The 18,860-nt window shown below is 37.9% G+C and overlaps 1 protein-coding gene and 1 long non-coding RNA gene across 2 annotated transcripts; both read right to left on the reverse strand.

Annotated features, from left to right (window-relative positions):
• Nucleotides 1–693: 693 nt before the first annotated feature.
• Nucleotides 694–3,721, reverse strand: LOC115589897 (uncharacterized). The gene is made up of 3 exons (XR_003985634.1): nt 3,685–3,721; nt 3,268–3,375; nt 694–727 (listed from the first exon to the last, which is right to left on the reverse strand). It is a non-coding gene; the product is annotated as an uncharacterized LOC115589897 (long non-coding RNA).
• A 743-nt stretch (nt 3,722–4,464) lies between these two features.
• LOC115589329 (uncharacterized) lies at nt 4,465–18,814 on the reverse strand. Its single transcript, XM_030430173.1, has 4 exons — nt 18,691–18,814; nt 17,373–17,699; nt 5,449–5,499; nt 4,465–4,799 (listed from the first exon to the last, which is right to left on the reverse strand). Exons 1-4 carry the CDS (start codon nt 18,761–18,763, stop codon nt 4,465–4,467), a joined length of 786 nt encoding a protein of 261 aa, XP_030286033.1. The 5' UTR covers nt 18,764–18,814.
• Nucleotides 18,815–18,860: the final 46 nt, after the last annotated feature.

Below are 18,860 nucleotides of genomic sequence, written 5' to 3' on the forward strand. Positions count from 1 at the left end.
CTATCATCAGTGTTTAACATTCAGAGGCAGCAGCAGCACTTACAGCCTGATTAACTACACTAAGCTAATAGCAAGATAAACCTGAGAGAGAACACCTGCTGTTGACAAAATCTTTGGATGAAATGATACTAAACATCATCTGTGGAATTTCTGGACAGCTGAGCTTTTGTACATTTTTCACTGGAGTGTTTTACTTCAAATCTCAGGGGAATGACGGTTCCTGCTTCACATGTTGCCATCAGCTGGAGCACACTGGTCCACAATCACATCCATCAGCATCTGTTCTTCATTTGGGTTTTGGTCCGCTGGTTCATTCCCTATGAGAAGACAAGGTGAGAGCAGTTTCTGCCACCAGGAGGCGATCATGATGTGCTGGATTCACTTTGATGAGCTGTCAGTCGTCCATCTTGATAAACTGTAAGTCATCAGTCTGCAGTTCTGTCTGATGGTTCTTCTTCCTTTGTACTGAAGAATCACTACTATAACTTTTTTGTGCCGTTTATTTATTTAATTTTTTCTGAGCTGGTCAGACAACAACAATCTATTGGATTCTATTAAACTTTGTGCAGCAGAATCACATTTTCTTCCCCAGTTACCATCTTGTGATATTAAAGCTCCTACATGACCTCAGATTTTGGGTTACCTTCATCTTGAGGCTGTTGTTGAGCCCGGTGGTAGGAAACTCCTGGATAGGTTTGAGGGTTGTTGGAATTTTGTCCTGACCCGTCTGTAAAAAAAATAAAAAAATAAAAAATAAAAAGAGAGAGAAACTTATTAAGCATTCAAAAAGCATGCAGCACATTAATTACCACTTCAAGAAGTTTTTTGAGTTCAGTTTGGTCGCCAAGTTAGTTCTTCCTCATTTTCTACTCAAGTTATCATCTTGTGTCCCTCTTATAGTCATTATTATTGCTCCTCCATCACTTCACTATTACTAAGTAAACATATTTCACATGATAACTTAAAAACATGTGATGGCTTCATTGGGTCAACTTTATGTTCATGTTTACAAGAGCAGCATGAAGCATCAAACGTTAATTTTTATGAAGGTGATGATGACAAAGTGTTCACTTCATTGTATTTCAAGTGAAGATTTCAATTAAAAACCTACATCAGCAGTTGGTCTGTGACAGGACATCAACTCTGACCTCCTGTATGAAAGTCGGGCTACAAGCTGACCCTCCCACCCAGTTTCTATAATGTTACATCCTACCCCAGATAGCAAAAGACATTAATTCAATGTTGGATTTTGGTCAGACTGGTTATTTTTGGTTGAGGTTGAAAAATCTATGTTGATGCAATGTTTGATCACAGTTAACATTTCAACGTTTGAAAAACTGTTGTTAAATCAATGTACCGTATAGATGATGATTTTTCAATGTCGAAATGCCTACAATGAATCAACATCGTTTCAGTAGCCCCATTCACACTGGCTTTTGGGTGGCTTTAGTACACCAATTCCGCCTCCGTCTCAGTGTGAATCTATCGGAGGCGGCGAGGGGTGAAATTTGGCCCTGATCTGCCTCTGGAGGTAGTATCAGGGCTGTACTATTGGAGAACCAAACCAGTGTGAACGGTGTGGCTGCAGATTTTTGTTCCAACCAGTCAAGAGCACACAGTTTGAACAATCAAGTTTCTGAAGACTGAGATCAGTTGATGAAATGATTCAGGTCTGGTGCGCTGCTGCTTGGTTGAAGAGAAAACCTGCAGCCACACCGGCCCTTTGTGGAATAGTTTGGACATGCCTGCTTTAAAGCTACTGTGCTCTTATGTTCAGTTCATACTGAACTTGTGTCCTATTTGTAATGTTTGTGTCCCCTGGATTTTCAGGGCAAAGGTAGCCAGATAATTCATTAAGATGTTTGTTCATGTCGAACTGTGGTCCTATTTCTGAAGGACATTTGACATGTTTGTTTCCCCTGGAGTTTCAGGGCAAATAGACAATTCTCCACCTAAGCCAGGCAGGAAACCTGATGAAAGATGAAAAGATGTGTGCTAAAAAAAAAGTACAAAAGCGTAATTGCTTTTGAATATTTAATAAATAACTTATTGAATAATGGTCTGTTTTGTCAGGGTTTTTTTTGTTCAAAGAGCATGCAGTAAAGCAGCTGTTCTCAACTTTGGTTTCTTAAAAATAATTGAAATAATCTAATAGGGTTTTTAATGAGGCATATTAAAAACATACAATTGCACAAGTTTAACTGCCACAAATGTTTATGTAATTATTTCATGGTTTATTATATATTTTATCTTTGTTCTGTTTATTTTCATGGATAATTATTTTTATTTGTTTTTATTTGTGTTGAAGAATGAGCAGGATCTTATTTTCAACCTGAGTTGCAATTGGGACGAATTTGATCGCGACACCTCACTCAGGAAGAAAAGGGTGAACAAGAAAGTTATGAAGCAGGAGAAGTGGGAAAGCTTCCGATAATACGTTTAAACTTTAAGTCTGCAGAGATACTTACTGCTCAATTGAAAATATTTTTTGTATTAAGTATTACGTTTTGTGGACATTTTATTTTTGTTTTTGCAAGATTTCTGAAGTAGACTCATTCCCTCTCGGTGGTGTGCAGCCAGAAAGGTACGTTTATTTCTGTCACATTGTATCGTGCATATGTGTTTATATTCTGTATTTCTGTCACGTACAAATTTTGTCTTAAAATTATACGCTATGTATTAAACAGTTCGACGTTGACTTATGGTGGTGTATGATGAAGGAGAAGAATAAAGTCATCTGTAACTGAAGAATCGAGGTCCCGTGTATTTCCTGGAGGGAGTGACGCAAAGGAAGGTTGAAAGTGTTGAAATGGCCCTTTAAAAATAACCTTGTTTCAATGTATAATGCAATGCATATATATAGATGAATCAATGTTGATTTAATTCTACATTCTCTCAATGTTGATCATATCATAGTGGAATAAAGGTTGATTCATTGTCAGAATTGATTGGACATTTAATGTTATTTCAATGTTGATCATAGAGAGCACTTTCAATGTATATTTCAATATCTGATATCAATATTGATTACAATCTTCAGCCTAACAATATCTCAATGTTGATTCAATCAAATTTTCCTATCTGGGACGTCACTAAAAGAGTCACACTGACTGACAGTGGATGTTAACTGTCAGTGATACTGACTGAGCTCAGAGGAGCAGCAACATTTAAACCAACAACAGGGCGAGTGAAGCAACTTTTCAACTTGAGTGTCTGTTTAACAGGAAATGTGTCAATAATGATAAAGTTGAGAGACGTTTGACTTACGATGCTTACGGTAAAGGCAGACCCCCAAAGCAATGAGAGCAGCAACAACAACAACAACAACAACAGCACCAATAGTCCAGTTATCCTGAGTCGGTCCGTCTGTGCCATCTGAAAGAATGTAGGAGAGATGTTAGTGTCAGTGCTTTGCCTCAGATTTCCTATATAATATTTCTCAGTTCACCATGTACATAATATATTCCAGTTGTTCACAGCTGCAGGAGGCTGCATGCTTCTGCTGAGAGGAAGGGAAACAAAACTGCACAACACTTCACAAGTGTACAGCTGCACACGTTAAGGTGAACACTGCTGCAGGTGCACTGCAGGAGTGTTGGTTGGCATGAACTTCAGTTCAACTGTTGCCTCCAGGTGTGAAGGTGTGAAGGTCATCTGACTGCTGTATAATGACGTTAAACTTACCGTTTCGGTTAACCTGCTTGTGAGAGGTGTCTTTTCCTTTTGGGTGGACTGTTAAAAAGAGAAACTATTTTAAGTATTTAAAAAGCAATCGGCACATTTATTACATCTGTTTCAGGGAAAAGAACAGTTTTATGAGCTCAGTTTTTTTCTCGAAGTTGTGACTGACTGCAAATAATTGTAATTAACAATATCTATAGATATATCTATATATATGCCCAGCAGAGACGTTGAAATTGACAGTTCAGACTTAATCTCTCCTATTCTGCACTTAATTATTAATTATTAAATTATTATGTGTTGAGAATAAATGACAAAACTATTATAATAATGTTAAAAGGTTATTTTATCCCAAATCCTATTTTTGTGTGTGAACATGATGGCTTTTATCCATTTTTCCATTTCCATCTTATATGTAAGAGGTCAGAGGTCACACTTCAACTTGTTTACGCAAAAATAATCAATTTCATGCAGTTTCTGCAATTGGAATCTGCAACGTTTATAAGTGATCACCATTATTTAATGTTGGCTAACTTCAAGAATCTGAGTAAAATAAATATGATGACGTGATAGTTTCATTTGAAATATTAAAACATTTTTGCTTTACGTGTATCATGTTGAAAGTGCATTAAATCTGTATGGTAGGAAAAACACTGCATGGTATTTGTGTGCACATCTTTAGATATGATTTAATATCATGTAACTGAGATAGCGACTGTTTATAACCTGTGAAGCATTGTGTGTACATTTGGTTACAAACCTCATAATAAAATAGTATGAATATTACGTACCATCTAAGTTTACCGGACAGTAGAGAAGCCCTGGAACACAGCAGTAGTACAAGCCACTATGAGATGTGTTTACTTGCAGTCTTAGAGAACAATTCCCTGAGGACAGCTCCTCCTCGAAAAGAGAGGTTCGGTCTTTGAAGTCATCTCTCTGTATCTGAATGGCATGTCCACGCCAAATGTACTTATGGATGGGTTTATTTTCCTTTGTTGGACCCTTAAACCACTCAACTCTGTCATGGCTGAGATTCATCCTGTTCTTTGTTGAACATGGGAGAATCACTGTGTCACCATCTTTTCCTTTAATGGTTGTATTTGGGCGCTGCACCACTGTTGAAGACAATAGAAAACAATAATAAAATAATAATATATAAACAGATATTATGATTGCGTCGAGCCTTTGGATCTTCTACAATCTTCTATTGTGTTGTCTTCCAACACAATACGAAACGTTCGTGAACTTGTGACTTTCACCAGCCGTCTGCACCAAAAATTCAGCTTCCATGTTATAACTTCAACAGATTATGATGTTTTTAATAAAGACCTGGAGGGGAGGGACTGTGTGAGAGACAGAGAGACAGAGCAGGGAAAAGAAATGCAGCCGAGCAGATACGCCGCATTTTTTTGAGTAGTGCTAAAAAAAAGAAAATCAATCATTAGTCAATGTGTGGGAAACACTGATTACTTTTTAAAACAAAAGCCCACTTATCCTCCAGTTCATCAACTAGCAGCTCACTGACTGTTTCTCCTCCTGAAATACTTCAAACTGATCCACTGACACAATGGTGCCAAATATGACCCTGTTGTTGTTGTCGGGTCATTTTAATAATGAAGCTCTGGTAACTCCATGACGAGTACGTTCCACTTCCTTTAACATCTGAACTATAAAAGCCAGAGGCTGCAACAGCTGCACACTGTTCACCTCACTGAAGGTGTGAAGATGATCTGGAGGCTGAATTATGAAGCAAGTTCAACTTACTGTTTGGGTTATCTGGATCAGGACAGGTGTTGTTCTTTCCTTTTGGAAGGACTGTTAAAAAAGAGAAACACTTAAGTATTAACAAGCAAGCAGCACATTTATCACATCTGTTTCAGGGAGAAGAACAGTTTTATGAGCTTAGTTTGTTCTCCAAGTTGTGACTGACTGCAGATAATTGTAATCGACAATATGATAATGAACATATACAATGTTTTTGAACAGTTTTGTGCAACCAACAGGTGTTAAAAACATATAAAGCTATGAACTCATATCTGGCCAGCAGAGGCGTTGAAAAATGACAATTCAAACGTAATCTCTCCTATTCTGCTCTTTATTATTGACAATAAATTACTCAACTGAACTATATCATAATTTTAAAAGGTTATTTTGCAAATGAATTATTTTATTATTCTCCCAAATCATGTGTTTGTGTGTGCACATAATGGCTTTATCCATTTTTGCAATTAAACTCCTCATATGTAAGAGGTCAGAGGTCACACTTCAACTTGTTTTACACAAAAAAATACACCGAATGCAGTTTTATCCTTCTGCAATCAGAGTCTGCAACGTTTATAAGTGAGGCCCCTGATCACCTTTATTTAATGTTGGCTAACTTCAACGCTCTGAGTGAAATAAATATGATGATGTGATAGTTTCATTTGAAACATTAAAAGACATTTGCTTTACATGTGTCATGTTGAAAGTGCATTTAATCTATAAGGTAGGGAAAACACTTCATGGTTTGTGTGCACATCTATACATCTGATTTATTATCATGTAACTGAGAAAGTGACTGTTTATAACCTGTGAAACAAACCTCATAATAAAATAGTATGAATATTACGTACCTTCTAAGTTTACTGGACAGTAGAGAAGCCCTGGAACACAGCAGTAGTACGAGCCACTATGAGATGTGTTAACTGTCAGGTTTAGAGAACAATTCCCTGAGGACAGCTCCTCCTCAAAAAGAGATGTTCGGTCTTTGAAGTCATCTCTCTGTGTCTGAATGGCATGTCCACGCCAAATGTACTTATGGATGGGTTTATTTTCTGTTGTTGGACCCTTAAACCACTCAACTCTTTCATAGCTGAGATTCATCTTGTCCTCTCTTGAACATGGGAGAATCACTGTGTCACCATCTTTTCCTTTAATGGTTGTAATTGGGCGCTGCACCACTGTTGAAGACAATAAAAAATAATGATAAAATAATAATATATAAACAGATATAATGATTTTGTCAAGTCTTTGGATCTTCTACAACAAAATACACACAACACAAGACGCTGGTTGCTGTGTTTTAGAATCCAGTGTTGTAGTTATTATAACAGTCATTAGATATGAAGCTGGACGTTTGACAACATTCATCATCAGTGTTTAGCACACACTACGAATCTTTCATGAACTCGTGACTTTCACCAGCCGTCTGCACCAAATATCAAGCTTCCACGTTATAACTTCAACAGATTATGATGTTGGTCATAAAGACCTGGAGGGGAGGGACTGTGTGAGAGACAGAGAGACAGAGCAGGGAAAAGAAATGCAGCCAAACACATACGCTGCACTTTTTTGAGTAGTGCTAAAAAAAAGAAAATCAATCATTAGTCAATGTGTGGGAAACACTGATTACTTTTTAAAACAAAAGCCCATTTAGCCTCCAGTTCATCAACTAGCAGCTCACTGACTGTTTCTCCTCCTGAAATACTTCAAACTGATCCACTGACACAATGCTGCCAAATATGACCCTGTTGTTGTTGTCGGGTCATTTTAATAATGAAGCTCTGGTAACTCCATGACGAGTATGTTCCACTTCCTTTAACATCTGTACTATAACAATCAGAGGCTGCAACAGCTGCACACTGTTCACCTCACTGAAGGTGTGAAGATGATCTGGAGCTGAATTATGAAGCAAGTTCAACTTACTGTTTGGTTTATCTGGATCAGGACAGGGGTTGTTCTCTCCTTCTGGAAGAACTGTTAAAAAGAGAAACACTTAAGTATTAACAAGCAAGCAGCACATTTATCACATCTGTTTCAGGGAGAAGAACAGTTTTATGAGCTCAGTTTGTTCTCCAAGTTGTGACTGTCTGCAGATAATTGTAATCGACAATATAATAATGAACATATATAATGTTTTGAACAGTTTTGTGCAACCAACAGGTGTTAAAAACATATAAAGCTATGAACTCATATCTGGCCAGCAGAGGCGTTGAAAAATGACAATTCAAATGTAATCTCTCCTATTCTGCTCTTTATTATTGACAATAAATTACTCAACTGAACTATATCATAATTTTAAAAGGTTATTTTGCAAATGAATTATTTTATTATCATCCCAAATCATGTGTTTGTGTGTGCACATAATGGCTTTATCCATTTTTGCAATTAAACTCCTCATATGTAAGAAGTCGGAGGTCACACTTCAACTTGTTTTACACAAAAAAATACATCGAATGCAGTTTTATCCTTCTGCAATCAGAGTCTGCAATGTTTATAAGTGAGGCCCCTGATCACCTTTATTTAATGTTGGCTAACTTCAACGCTCTGAGTAAAATAAATATGATAATGTGATAGTGATTTGAAATATTAAAAGACGTTTGCTTTACATGTGTCATGTTGAAAGTGCATTTAATCTATAAGGTAGGGAAAACACTTCATGGTTTGTGTGCACATCTATACATCTGATTTATTATCATGTAACTGAGAAAGTGACTGTTTATAACCTGTGAAACAAACCTCATAATAAAATAGTATGAATATTACGTACCTTCTAAGTTTACCGGACAGTAGAGAAGCCCTGGAACACAGCAGTAGTACGAGCCACTATGAGATGTGTTTACTTGCAGTCTTAGAGAACAATTCCCTGAGGACAGCTCCTCCTCAAAAAGAGATGTTCGGTCTTTGAAGTCATCTCTCTGTATCTGAATGGCTTGTCCACGCCAAATGTACTTATGGATGGGTTCATTTTCTGTTGTTGGACCCTTAAACCACTCAACTCTTTCATAGCTGAGATTCATCTTGTCCTCTCTTGAACATGGGAGAGTCACTGTCTCACCATCTTTTCCTTTAATGGTTGTAATTGGGCGCTGCACCACTGTTGAAGAAAAATAAAAAATAATGATAAAATAATAACATATAAACAGATATAATGATTTTGTCAAGTCTTTGGATCTTCTACAACAAAATACAGACAACACAAGACGCTGGTTGCTGTGTTTTAGAATCCAGTGTTGTAGTTATTATAACAGTCATTAGATATGAAGCTGCATGTTTGACAACATTCATATCAGTGTTTAGCACACACTACGAATCTTTCGTGAACTCGTGACTTTCACCAGCCGTCTGCACCAAATATCAAGCTTCCACGTTTTGACTTCAACAGATTATGATGTTTTTCATAAAGACCTGGAGGGGAGGGACTGTGTGAGAGACAGAGAGACAGAGCAGGGAAAAGAAATGCAGCCAAACAGATACACCGCATTTTTTTGAGTAGTGCTAAAAAAAAGAAAATCAATAATCATTAGTCAATGTGTGGGAAACACTGATTACTATTTAAAACAAAAGCCCATTTAGCCTCCAGTTCATCAACTAGCAGCTCACTGACTGTTTCTCATCCTGAAATACTTCAAACTGATCCACTGACACAATGGTGCCAAATATGACCCTGTTGTTGTTGTCGGGTCATTTTAATAATGAAGCTCTGGTAACTCCATGACGAGTACGTTCCACTTCCTTTAACATCTGTACTATAAAAATCAGAGGCTGCAACAGCTGCACACTGTTCACCTCACTGAAGGTGTGAAGATGATCTGGAGGCTGAATTATGAAGCAAGTTCAACTTACCGTTTGGGTTATCTGGATCAGGACAGGGGTTGTCCTCTCCTTCTGGAAGAACTGTTAAAAAGAGAAACACTTAAGTATTAACAAGCAAGCAGCACATTTATTACATCTGTTTCAGGGAAAAGAACAGTTTTATGAGCTCAGTTTGTTCTCCAAGTTGTGACTGTCTGCAGATAAGGTGATTGTAATTGACAATGTAATGTTTTGTGCAACAAACGTGACAAAAACATATTTTCATATTGAGTCTTTGGATCGTCTCCCACAAAATACTCATAACACACGATGCTGGTCACTGTGTTTTAGGATACAGTGTTGTAGTTATTAGTCATTAGATATGAAGTTGGACATCTGACACAACATTCATCATTATTTGAAACAAAAGCCCATTTAGCCTCCAGTAACTTCTCCTCAGCTTTACACAAAAACTGTTCTGGAATCATGAATACAGAAATATATCTTGTCTCATGAGTGAAGTGAAACCAATAACCTGAAGGTCCTGAGGGGCATTTAAAACTGTTTATATAAACATGTAGCTAATGAAAAACAAATAATGATGCCTTACATTAAAATATTACACATGATGTGTAAACAATGGTGTAAATCGGATACTTTCAAAATTGTGTTTGCTTTTGCAGCTTTAGTAGAAGCCCTCAGGAGGAGCACCAGGCTCTATTGCAGAATCCAGGACTGTAAATCTCTCCACAGAGTGTTCAGATGTGCTGAGAGTTTTATCCTACCTGTAAAACCGAAAGTAAGCCGAATGTTATTGCTCCAGCTAGCTTGTGGCTAACTTCTTCGTTGGTCGGCTCACAGCTAATAAAAGTGTGAACCAAAGGGTATTTTCGAACGAGACTTAAGGACAGTTGCCAAGTGTGTTAAGGGCTTGATTAATTCCAGCAGAATCTGGGCTTGCACCTATATGACATGACGACACCTCCTTTGTCACTATCAAATACATTTTTTATAACATTTAATGTAATCTATCCTGTCCTCCTTTTATTTGCCACTGAAGTTTCTCAAATATCACACAAAACTGTCACCATGGCAGGAGGTTCTAGTCCTGCTGATGAACATGTTTGGAGTCTTCTCAGTGTCGCTGGATTTACAAGATCAAGATCAAACGGTTTCCTACCTGTTGAGGCCACGGCAGCTTGAGAGAGCAGCAACATGATGAATCCCACTTTCTCCTTCATCACGCTCAATCGAATCACTGCGTGGAATAAAGGTATGAATATGATAAAGGTAAAAGATGTGACACCTTAAGAACGATGATGAAGGAGTGATGTAATGTGGAGACTAAACCAGCCCTGTGTGACCACACCTGTGGCACAAACACTTCCTCTCAATGATTATACCGGAAAAATAGTTACTTTTCAACAGCGCCAGAAACCACATCACAACAGGATGGGAAAAAATGTTGTTGTTTTGTCTGGTTGTTCAGCTCTGTGAACCAGAGATTTATATCATGTGGGGAATTTCCACATTTATTTCTCTTTCCATACCAACAGACCCTGCCGACTTTAGGGAGCAGTTGTGACTCAGGTACATCTCTGTTGGTACTGTTGTTATTCTTGCATATGAAACACACACACACACACACACACACACACACACACACACACATATATATAGACACAAACATATATGTACAACAGCATCAACATATAATTCTGTCAAATAGAATACAGGGGGTACTTTTAATTTTACTTTGATTATTAAGGTACGGTTTAGTTTTATTATCTTGGCTTTAGGTGTCATTTCTTTCATTATTCAGCTCCTCCTCAATGTTCAGTCATTGAGTTAATTACTAAAATGTACAGAAAGTCAAGACAGGTCAGTCATTATATTTGTATAGTTCTGTATTACAAATCAAACATTGCATTCACAGAATATGTCAGCCTCTATCTTCAGACCCTCAACTCAGTTGAGGAGAAACTCCCCCCAAAGAACTGAAAATGTTCATGGATCTATACTTAAAATTAGTCTTAAGGTCATCTCTGAGTAATTGTTCAAACAACTTGTTAATGATAAAAGTCTCCAGTGTTTCCAGGCGTAATCTCTCTATAAAATCTCAGGACAGAGAACTGGATGTTTCCATGCCGCCCATTGCTCTGAACATGCAAATCATCAGAGATCAGACAGACTCTGAATGTCCCACTCCTTATCAACTTCAGTTATCAGCTCTGAAATAATAATGTGTCTAATCCACAAAAACAACTTTAACAACTCCTGGATGTCTTCTAATGAGCTTTATGAACAAATGTGTCGTCTTCAAATTTACCGTTCTTACAGGCTTTAAAAAGAACTGGTTCTGTTTGTATCTCTGCCTGATCGCTCACATGACAGTATATATACTGTATATATATTCCTGCAGAAGCTGCTGATGCTGAACTCTCCTCCTTTAATCAGACAGCTGGTTTTGGTAACACACCAACATGAAATGTAGTAAAACATCCAGCAAATGACTTGATGCAGGAAATGCAGTCAGTGTGATTTTGTTTGGTCTCACAGTTGCAAAAAACTACAATAATAATAATCTTTAAAATAACTCAGAGAAAAGTAGTTCAACACAAACAGTTCAATATATTTATTCAATATAAAATTTAAAAAAACACTCCCGTAAAAATGCACAACAATTTTTTGTATTCATTCATAATTAAATTCATACACGTTCAACATTTTTTTTTTACAGCTACAGTAAAAAAACAAAATGTTTATTAAACTTTTTTCAGTGCAGAACATAAACTCCAATAGAACCTGGTGAGTATCACATATTTAGCACCAGTCTACATTCAGTTTATAATCCCTGAATGAATGTAGACATGACAGGAACAATGGATGGATTCATATGTTAAGGCACATTATAATCAATGCTTTTGTTTCTAGAACAATGGACTTGTCCACAAGTACACATATATTTCTTACAACAAAGCTAGTTCTTTGCGTTTTGGCCTCCAGTGCTCATGTTGATGTTTCAGCTGCTGGAACCAGAATCAGAAACTCTGTTTACGTCTGGAGATTTGCGTAAACGATGATGCAGAAACATGTTGATCAATGTGAACTCAGTTTATGTGTCATGATGTTGGAGTATTTGAGTTTATGTATCAACACTGAAACACTTCACAGTTTTGGTTACTGCTTTGGCAAAGTCTGAATCTGAAATGCTTATTATACTACTAATGGACACATGAAGTTTCCATTTTCACACCAATGACTTCTGTTCAACAACGTTGACACAGTTTGTCACTAATTCTTGGTCAAACTGGCCTAACAGGGAAACTGAAACGCTCCCACTCAGATTATATAAAGTGTTCCTCCAGCTCGGAGGTCTCATTAACACTTAAACCCACTAAAATTTGTGCTTTTTGTGTGCGATGGGAATGTGTACTCTGTGTTCCACCTGGGTCAGTGGACTCTGCAGTAGAGCAGAGTTTTTAATCACCTCAGCTCAGCTTTGACCTAAAAACATCAGACCTGAGAGAACACGCTAATTATAAAAAAGCTGCATTATAGAACAGGTAGTAGGACCCAGACTAAAAGTGTGTGTGTGCACAGAAGGTAAGAAAAAAAATAATCATCAGATCAGTGTACACACACACACACACACATCTACACATAAAATATCCTTTACAAATCACATATATAGTTGTATATAAATGCTCTGCTATTAAAAAGGTGCTTATTGCTTATTGAATAGTACAGATTAGATTGATGATTTGAATGTTTGTTATAAAGATAATCTATTAAAAAAATGTGAGGTTTGATGACGCATCCCACATTTGATTTCTACAATCTGGCTTCATTTGGCGGAAACTTCCCTGCGACCTCTACGGATAAAAGCGGCAGATTATGACATGAGAGATGAGCCAAGGGAAGCACAAGGACGGTGGCGTCTTTCCTCTGAAATCACCGCAAGAAAGAGCGCAATTGTGTATTCTAGTTTGTACACTTCGTATATGGTGTACATGATAATTACACAAACACGTAGCTTCGTCTCGCTCTTCATACGCCATCTTTCTGGAATGCCGAGGCAGTTTGTTGTTGCTGGTGACGTAAAGAGGTCAGCTGGAGGTGTTTCTGTTAACACTAGCTGAAATGGGTACCTATCGTACCGGGTACGACATGCTGTGACCAATAATTCTATATTCTCAATGGCATGTATACTCTGATAATTGCAGTTGTCTGATTGAGTAGCATAGTCGAACTATGGCTGTAATCTGACTAAGCTGTGCATGCAAACGCACTGAATGAGGCCCCGGGACTATCATTGGTGTACAGGGTACAGTAAACAAAAAACATAGTTAAAAATATAATTAAAAACAAACAAAATTAAATAAATAAGATAAATAAGATAAAATAAACATGTACATATATGGGGAAAGAATAATAACAGTTCAAATGTAGGGAATGCAAGATGACAGAGATGGTTTTGAGAAGTTTTTGAAGACATTTAGTGATTCAGCTGATCTGATGGAAGAGGGTAGACTGTTCCAGAGGGACGGGGCCCTGACGGCAAAAGCGAAGTCACCCTTACATTTGAGGAGGGAGCGGGGTTTAGATAGGAGGCCTAGGTCGGAAGACATGAGTGGTCTAGAGGTGGAGTAAGGGTGTAGGAGTTCAGAAATATAGGGATGGCCTTGTATGTGAGGAGTAGTGTTTTGAAATCTATTCTGTATTTTACTGGAAGCCAGGAATTGGTGTGATGTGGGACCTGCGGTTGGTTTTGGTTAGTAGTCTGGCTGCAGCGTTTTGTACTAGCTGCAGGTGAGACAGGGTAAGAGCGCATTACAGTGGTCAAGGTGAGAGAAATCAGGGTGTGGATTAGAAGTTCAAGATGGCTGGTTGTTAGCATTGCTTTGATTTTTGAGATGTTCCTGGGTTGGAAAAAGTACGATTCTACAAGTTTGTTTATGTGTGAGTCAAAGTGCAGGTCTCTGGAGGAGGGTTTGAGATGCCAGCTAGAGAGCCGATTGAGGGATTCAGTTCAGGGATGAAATTATTGGGACCAAAGAAGAGAACTTCGGTTTTGTCTGAGTTTAACTGAAGGAAATTGAGAGACATCCAATCCTTGATAGCAGTCAGGCAGTCATGGAGGATACTGATGTTGGCCATATATACGTACAACTGAGAGAGAACAACTGCTGAAATGATACTAGACTTCATCTGTGGAGTGCCTAGAAATGCATTCATTCAAATACACGCACTCTCTTCAGACAGCTGAGCTTTGGTACATTTTTCACTGGAGTGTTTTACTTCAAATAGTAGAAGGACGGATGTTCTTGCTTCAGTTGTCAGCTGCCGGTTCGTTGCCATCAGCTGTATCGCCCTGGTCCTCATTCCCAAGCATCTGTCTCTGTTCTTCATTTGGGTTTTGGTTCGCTGGTCCGTTCTCTGTCAGAGAACAAGGTGAGAGCAGTTTTAGATGCGGATAATGAATTCCCACAATTTCAAAGCAAAGTGTTTTTTTAATAAATCACGTCAGTCTTCTTAAAAAAGGTCAAATATCTTCTAGTTTTGATCCAGAGAGCAATGTGTCTCAGTGCAAGTTAGTTTTTGAATAATTTTACAAATTTGACATGTGCTTTGACTTTTTAGTTCAAAACATTCCTCTGTCTCTTGTAAATATCTTATATATGAGACATTTAATATGAGAGCAAATAGTTCAAATGAAGCCAAAATATCATCAACAAGATAAGAACGACTAACGCCTTTCAAGTGTTTTGACTTAATTTTTGCAATTTTCTGCTCTGGTGAGAAAACCACAATCTGTTGGATTCTATTAAACTTTGTGCAGCAGAATCACATTTTCTCCCCCAGTTATCATCTGGTGATATTAAAGCTCCTACATGACCTCAGATTTTGGGTTACCTTGATTCTGAGGTGGTCGCTGAGCCTGGTAGGAAGCACTCCGATGGGGTTCAGGGTTGTTGGAATTTCTTCGAAGGCAGACTGTGTTGAAAAAATAAAGTGAGAGAATCTTTGTAAGTATTGAAACAGCACGCAGCACATTTATCACCATTTCAAGAAGAGAACAGTTTAATGATCTCAGTTTGGTCTCCAGGTTAGTTCTTCCTCATTTTCTACCCCAGTTATCATCTTGTGTCCCTCTTATAGTCGGTATTAAAGCTCCTCTATCACATCAAATTTTCTCCCAGCTCACTATTACTAAGTAAACATATTTCACATGATAACTTAAAAACATGTGACGGCTTCATTTGGTCAAGTTTATGTTCATGTTCACAAGAGCAGCATGAGGCATCAAAGGTTCATGTTATGAAGGTGATGATAACAAAGTGTCCACTTTATTGTATTTATAAGTCAATATTTTAATTAAAAACCTACATCAGTAGTTGGTCTGTGACAGAACATCAACTCTGACCTCCTGTATCAAAGTCAGACTACAAACTGACCCTCACACTTTATTTCTATAATGTTACGTTACTAAAAGTGTCACAGTGACTGACAGAGGATGTTAACTGTCAGTGATACTGACTGAGCTCAGAGGAGCAGCAACATTTAAACCAACAACAGGGCGAGTGAGACAACTTTACAACTTGAGTGTCTGTTTAACAGGAAATGTGTCAATAATGATAAAGTTCAGAGACGTTTGACTTACTGTTCTTAAGCTGCTCACGATAACGGTAGGCCAGAGCGATGATGATGATGATGAGAGCAGCAACACCAAGAACACCACCGACAACACCACCAATAATCTTGTTCTGTCCGTCTGTGCCATCTGAAAGAATGTAGGAGAGATGTTAGTGTCAGTGCTTTGCCTCAGATTTCTAATTTATATTTCTCAGTTCATCATGTACATAATATATTCCAGTTGTTCACAGCTGCAGGAGGCTGCATGCTTCTGCTAAGAGGAAGGGAAACAAAAGCAAACAACACTTTTCAAGCGTACAGCTCTACTGTCATGGAGTGTTTTTCCACAACACGCTGAGGTAAACAGTACGGCAGGTGTGTTCTTTGCATGAACTGCAGTTCAGCTGTTCCTCCAGTTCATCAACTAGCAGCTCACTGACTGTTTCTCCTCCTGAAATACTTCAAACTGATCCACTGACACAATGGTGCCAAATATGACCCTGTTGTTGTTGTCGGGTCATTTTAATAATGAAGCTCTGGTAACTCCATGACGAGTACGTTCCACTTCCTTTAACATCTGTACTATAACAATCAGAGGCTGCAACAGCTGCACACTGTTCACCTCACTGAAGGTGTGAAGATGATCTGGAGGCTGAATTATGAAGCAAGTTCAACTTACTGAGTGGGTTAACTGGAGACTCAGGAACATTCTGAAGGTTCTGAGAGGGGTCTTCTTCTTCTGCTGGAAGAACTGTTAAAAAAGAGAAACTCTTTCAAGTATCAAAAGGCAAGCAGCACATTTAATACATCTGTTTCAGGTAAAAGAACAGTTTTAAAATACTAGTTAACATATACAAAGTTTTTTAAACAGTTTTGTGCGACCAACAGGTGATAAAAACATAAAAATATGAACTCAAATTCAAACTTAATCTCTCCATTCTGCTCTTTATTATTAATGAGAATAAATAACAAAACTAAACTATATTATAATAATTTTAAAAGGTTATTTAGCAAAACTGATATCCTAGTTTATTATTCTCCCAAATCATGTGTTTGTGTGTGCACGTTTGCTTTATCCATTACTGCAATTAAACTCCTCATATGTAAGAGGTCAGAGGTCACACTTCAACTTGTTTTACACAAAAAGAATACAATGAATGCAGTTTTATCCTTCTGCAATCAGAGTCTGCAATGTTTATAATTGAGGCCCTGATCACCTTTATTATATGTTGGCTAACTTCAACGCTCTGAGTGAAATAAATATGATGATGTGAAAGTTTCATTTGAAATATTTAAAGATTTTTGCTTTACATGTGTCATGTTGAAAGTGCATTTAATCTATAAGGTTGGGAAAACACTTCATGGTTTGTGTGCACATCTAAACATCTGATTTATTATCATGTAACTGAGAAAGTGACTGTTTATAACCTGTGAAACATCTTGTGTACATTTAAGTTAAAACCTCACGATAATAAAACAGTATGAGTATTAGTACGTACCTTTGATGGTTACAATACAGTAGAGACGCCCTCCAACATAGCAGTAGTATGTGCCATTATGAGATGTGTTTAGTGTCAGGCTTAGAGAAAAGTTCCCTGAGGACAGCTCCTCCTCGAAAAGAGATGTTAGGTTTTTGAAGTCATATCTCTGTGTCTGAGTGGCTTTAGGGCGCCAGATGCACTTATGGATGGGCTGATCATTTTCACTTGTTTTTGGACCCTTAAACCATTCAACTCTCTCATGGGTGATATTCATCTGTACCAAACATGGGAGAGTCACTGTGTCACCAACTTTTCTTTCAAAGGTTGTATTTAGGATCTGCGACACTGTTGAAGAAAACAAACAAAATATTATGATTACACAGAGTCTTTCGTCTACAACAAATTACTCCCAACACAGGGCGCTGGTCGCTGTGTTGTGACAGTCAAACACTCAAGCGACCAGGAAGAGTATTTATTGTGTACTTACACAACAATTAAATAGACCTGACTTCTAGGGACTTTCCTTAATGAGGATTTGCTAACAATGTTGTTTTCCCATAAGCAAACATTGTGAGAGAAGCGTCTTTTAAACTCTTTTTGAGCGTCAAAAGAACCAAAAAATGACTGACTGTCTGATTGAGTCATGGGGTCCGATAACATTTGGAAAGTCTAGAAGAGCCGCACGATTCATTATTTAATCATCACTCCAGTTAGCGAAACGCAAAACCGAAAGTAAACCCAATGTCTTTGTTCCAGCTAGATTGCGGCTAACTTCCTTGTTGGTCGGCTCACAGTCTCTCCAGGTTACCAAAAACACAATTTACTGTGTCCATTTCCTTTTCTTCTCTTGTTTGCCTTAAAATAATGCTGGAAATTCAACTCAAGACACGGAGTAGCAGTTAGTTAGATCCGATACTCGGCTAATAGCCAGCACGGTGACTGACGCAGCCCGGAAGAAGCTCCGCCCGACTTTATTTTCATTGAAAATATGGCGAATAATAATGAAGGTATTCTCGGATATTTGTTCTCTGCGGAAGCGCATTGCATTCACTTGATAAAAAAAAAATAGTCGCCTTATCTCGTGATTACGAGAAAAGATCTCGTAATTATGAGAAAATATCTCATAATTACGAGATCAGGATCTCGTAATTATGAGAAAAGATCTAATAATTATGAGATAAGGTGTCTGATTTTTTTTTTTTCCAGTGAATGCAATGCGCTTCCGTAGTTCTCCATAAAGATCACTGTTATTTTTGCTTTGATTTGGCGCAAGTAGTTCTACCTTTACCTTGTATTATTACGCATCAGCTACAAAGTAGCAGCTCAGTCAGCTCACCTGAGTCTCCAGAGGCGCTCACCCGCCCGATGAGGAGAAGCGGAATGCAGAGCAGCAGTACACGTATCATCATCTGTGGTTTACTAATTATATGTTGCTGTGTCGTCAAGTTGTACCTTCTTTACCTTCACACAGACTGTTCGCAAGGAGAAAAAACACGACCTCACCAC

The sequence above is a fragment of the Sparus aurata genome, chromosome 10, assembly GCF_900880675.1.
Source record: "Sparus aurata chromosome 10, fSpaAur1.1, whole genome shotgun sequence".
Taxonomy (NCBI): Eukaryota; Metazoa; Chordata; class Actinopteri; order Spariformes; family Sparidae; genus Sparus; species Sparus aurata.

Bases quoted from the DNA above. Each gene is read 5' to 3' on its own strand.
- LOC115589329 (XM_030430173.1), bottom strand. From the start codon at position 18,763: ATGATGATACGTGTACTGCTGCTCTGCATTCCGCTTCTCCTCATCGGG. The intron at 17,700-18,690 runs GTGAGCTGACTG...TTTCTTCAACAG, and splicing joins GAGCGCCTCTGGAGACTCAG to TGTCGCAGATCCTAAATACA. The intron at 4,800-5,448 runs GTAAGTTGAACT...TGTCTTCAACAG, and splicing joins TGATCCAGATAACCCAAACA to TGGTGCAGCGCCCAAATACA.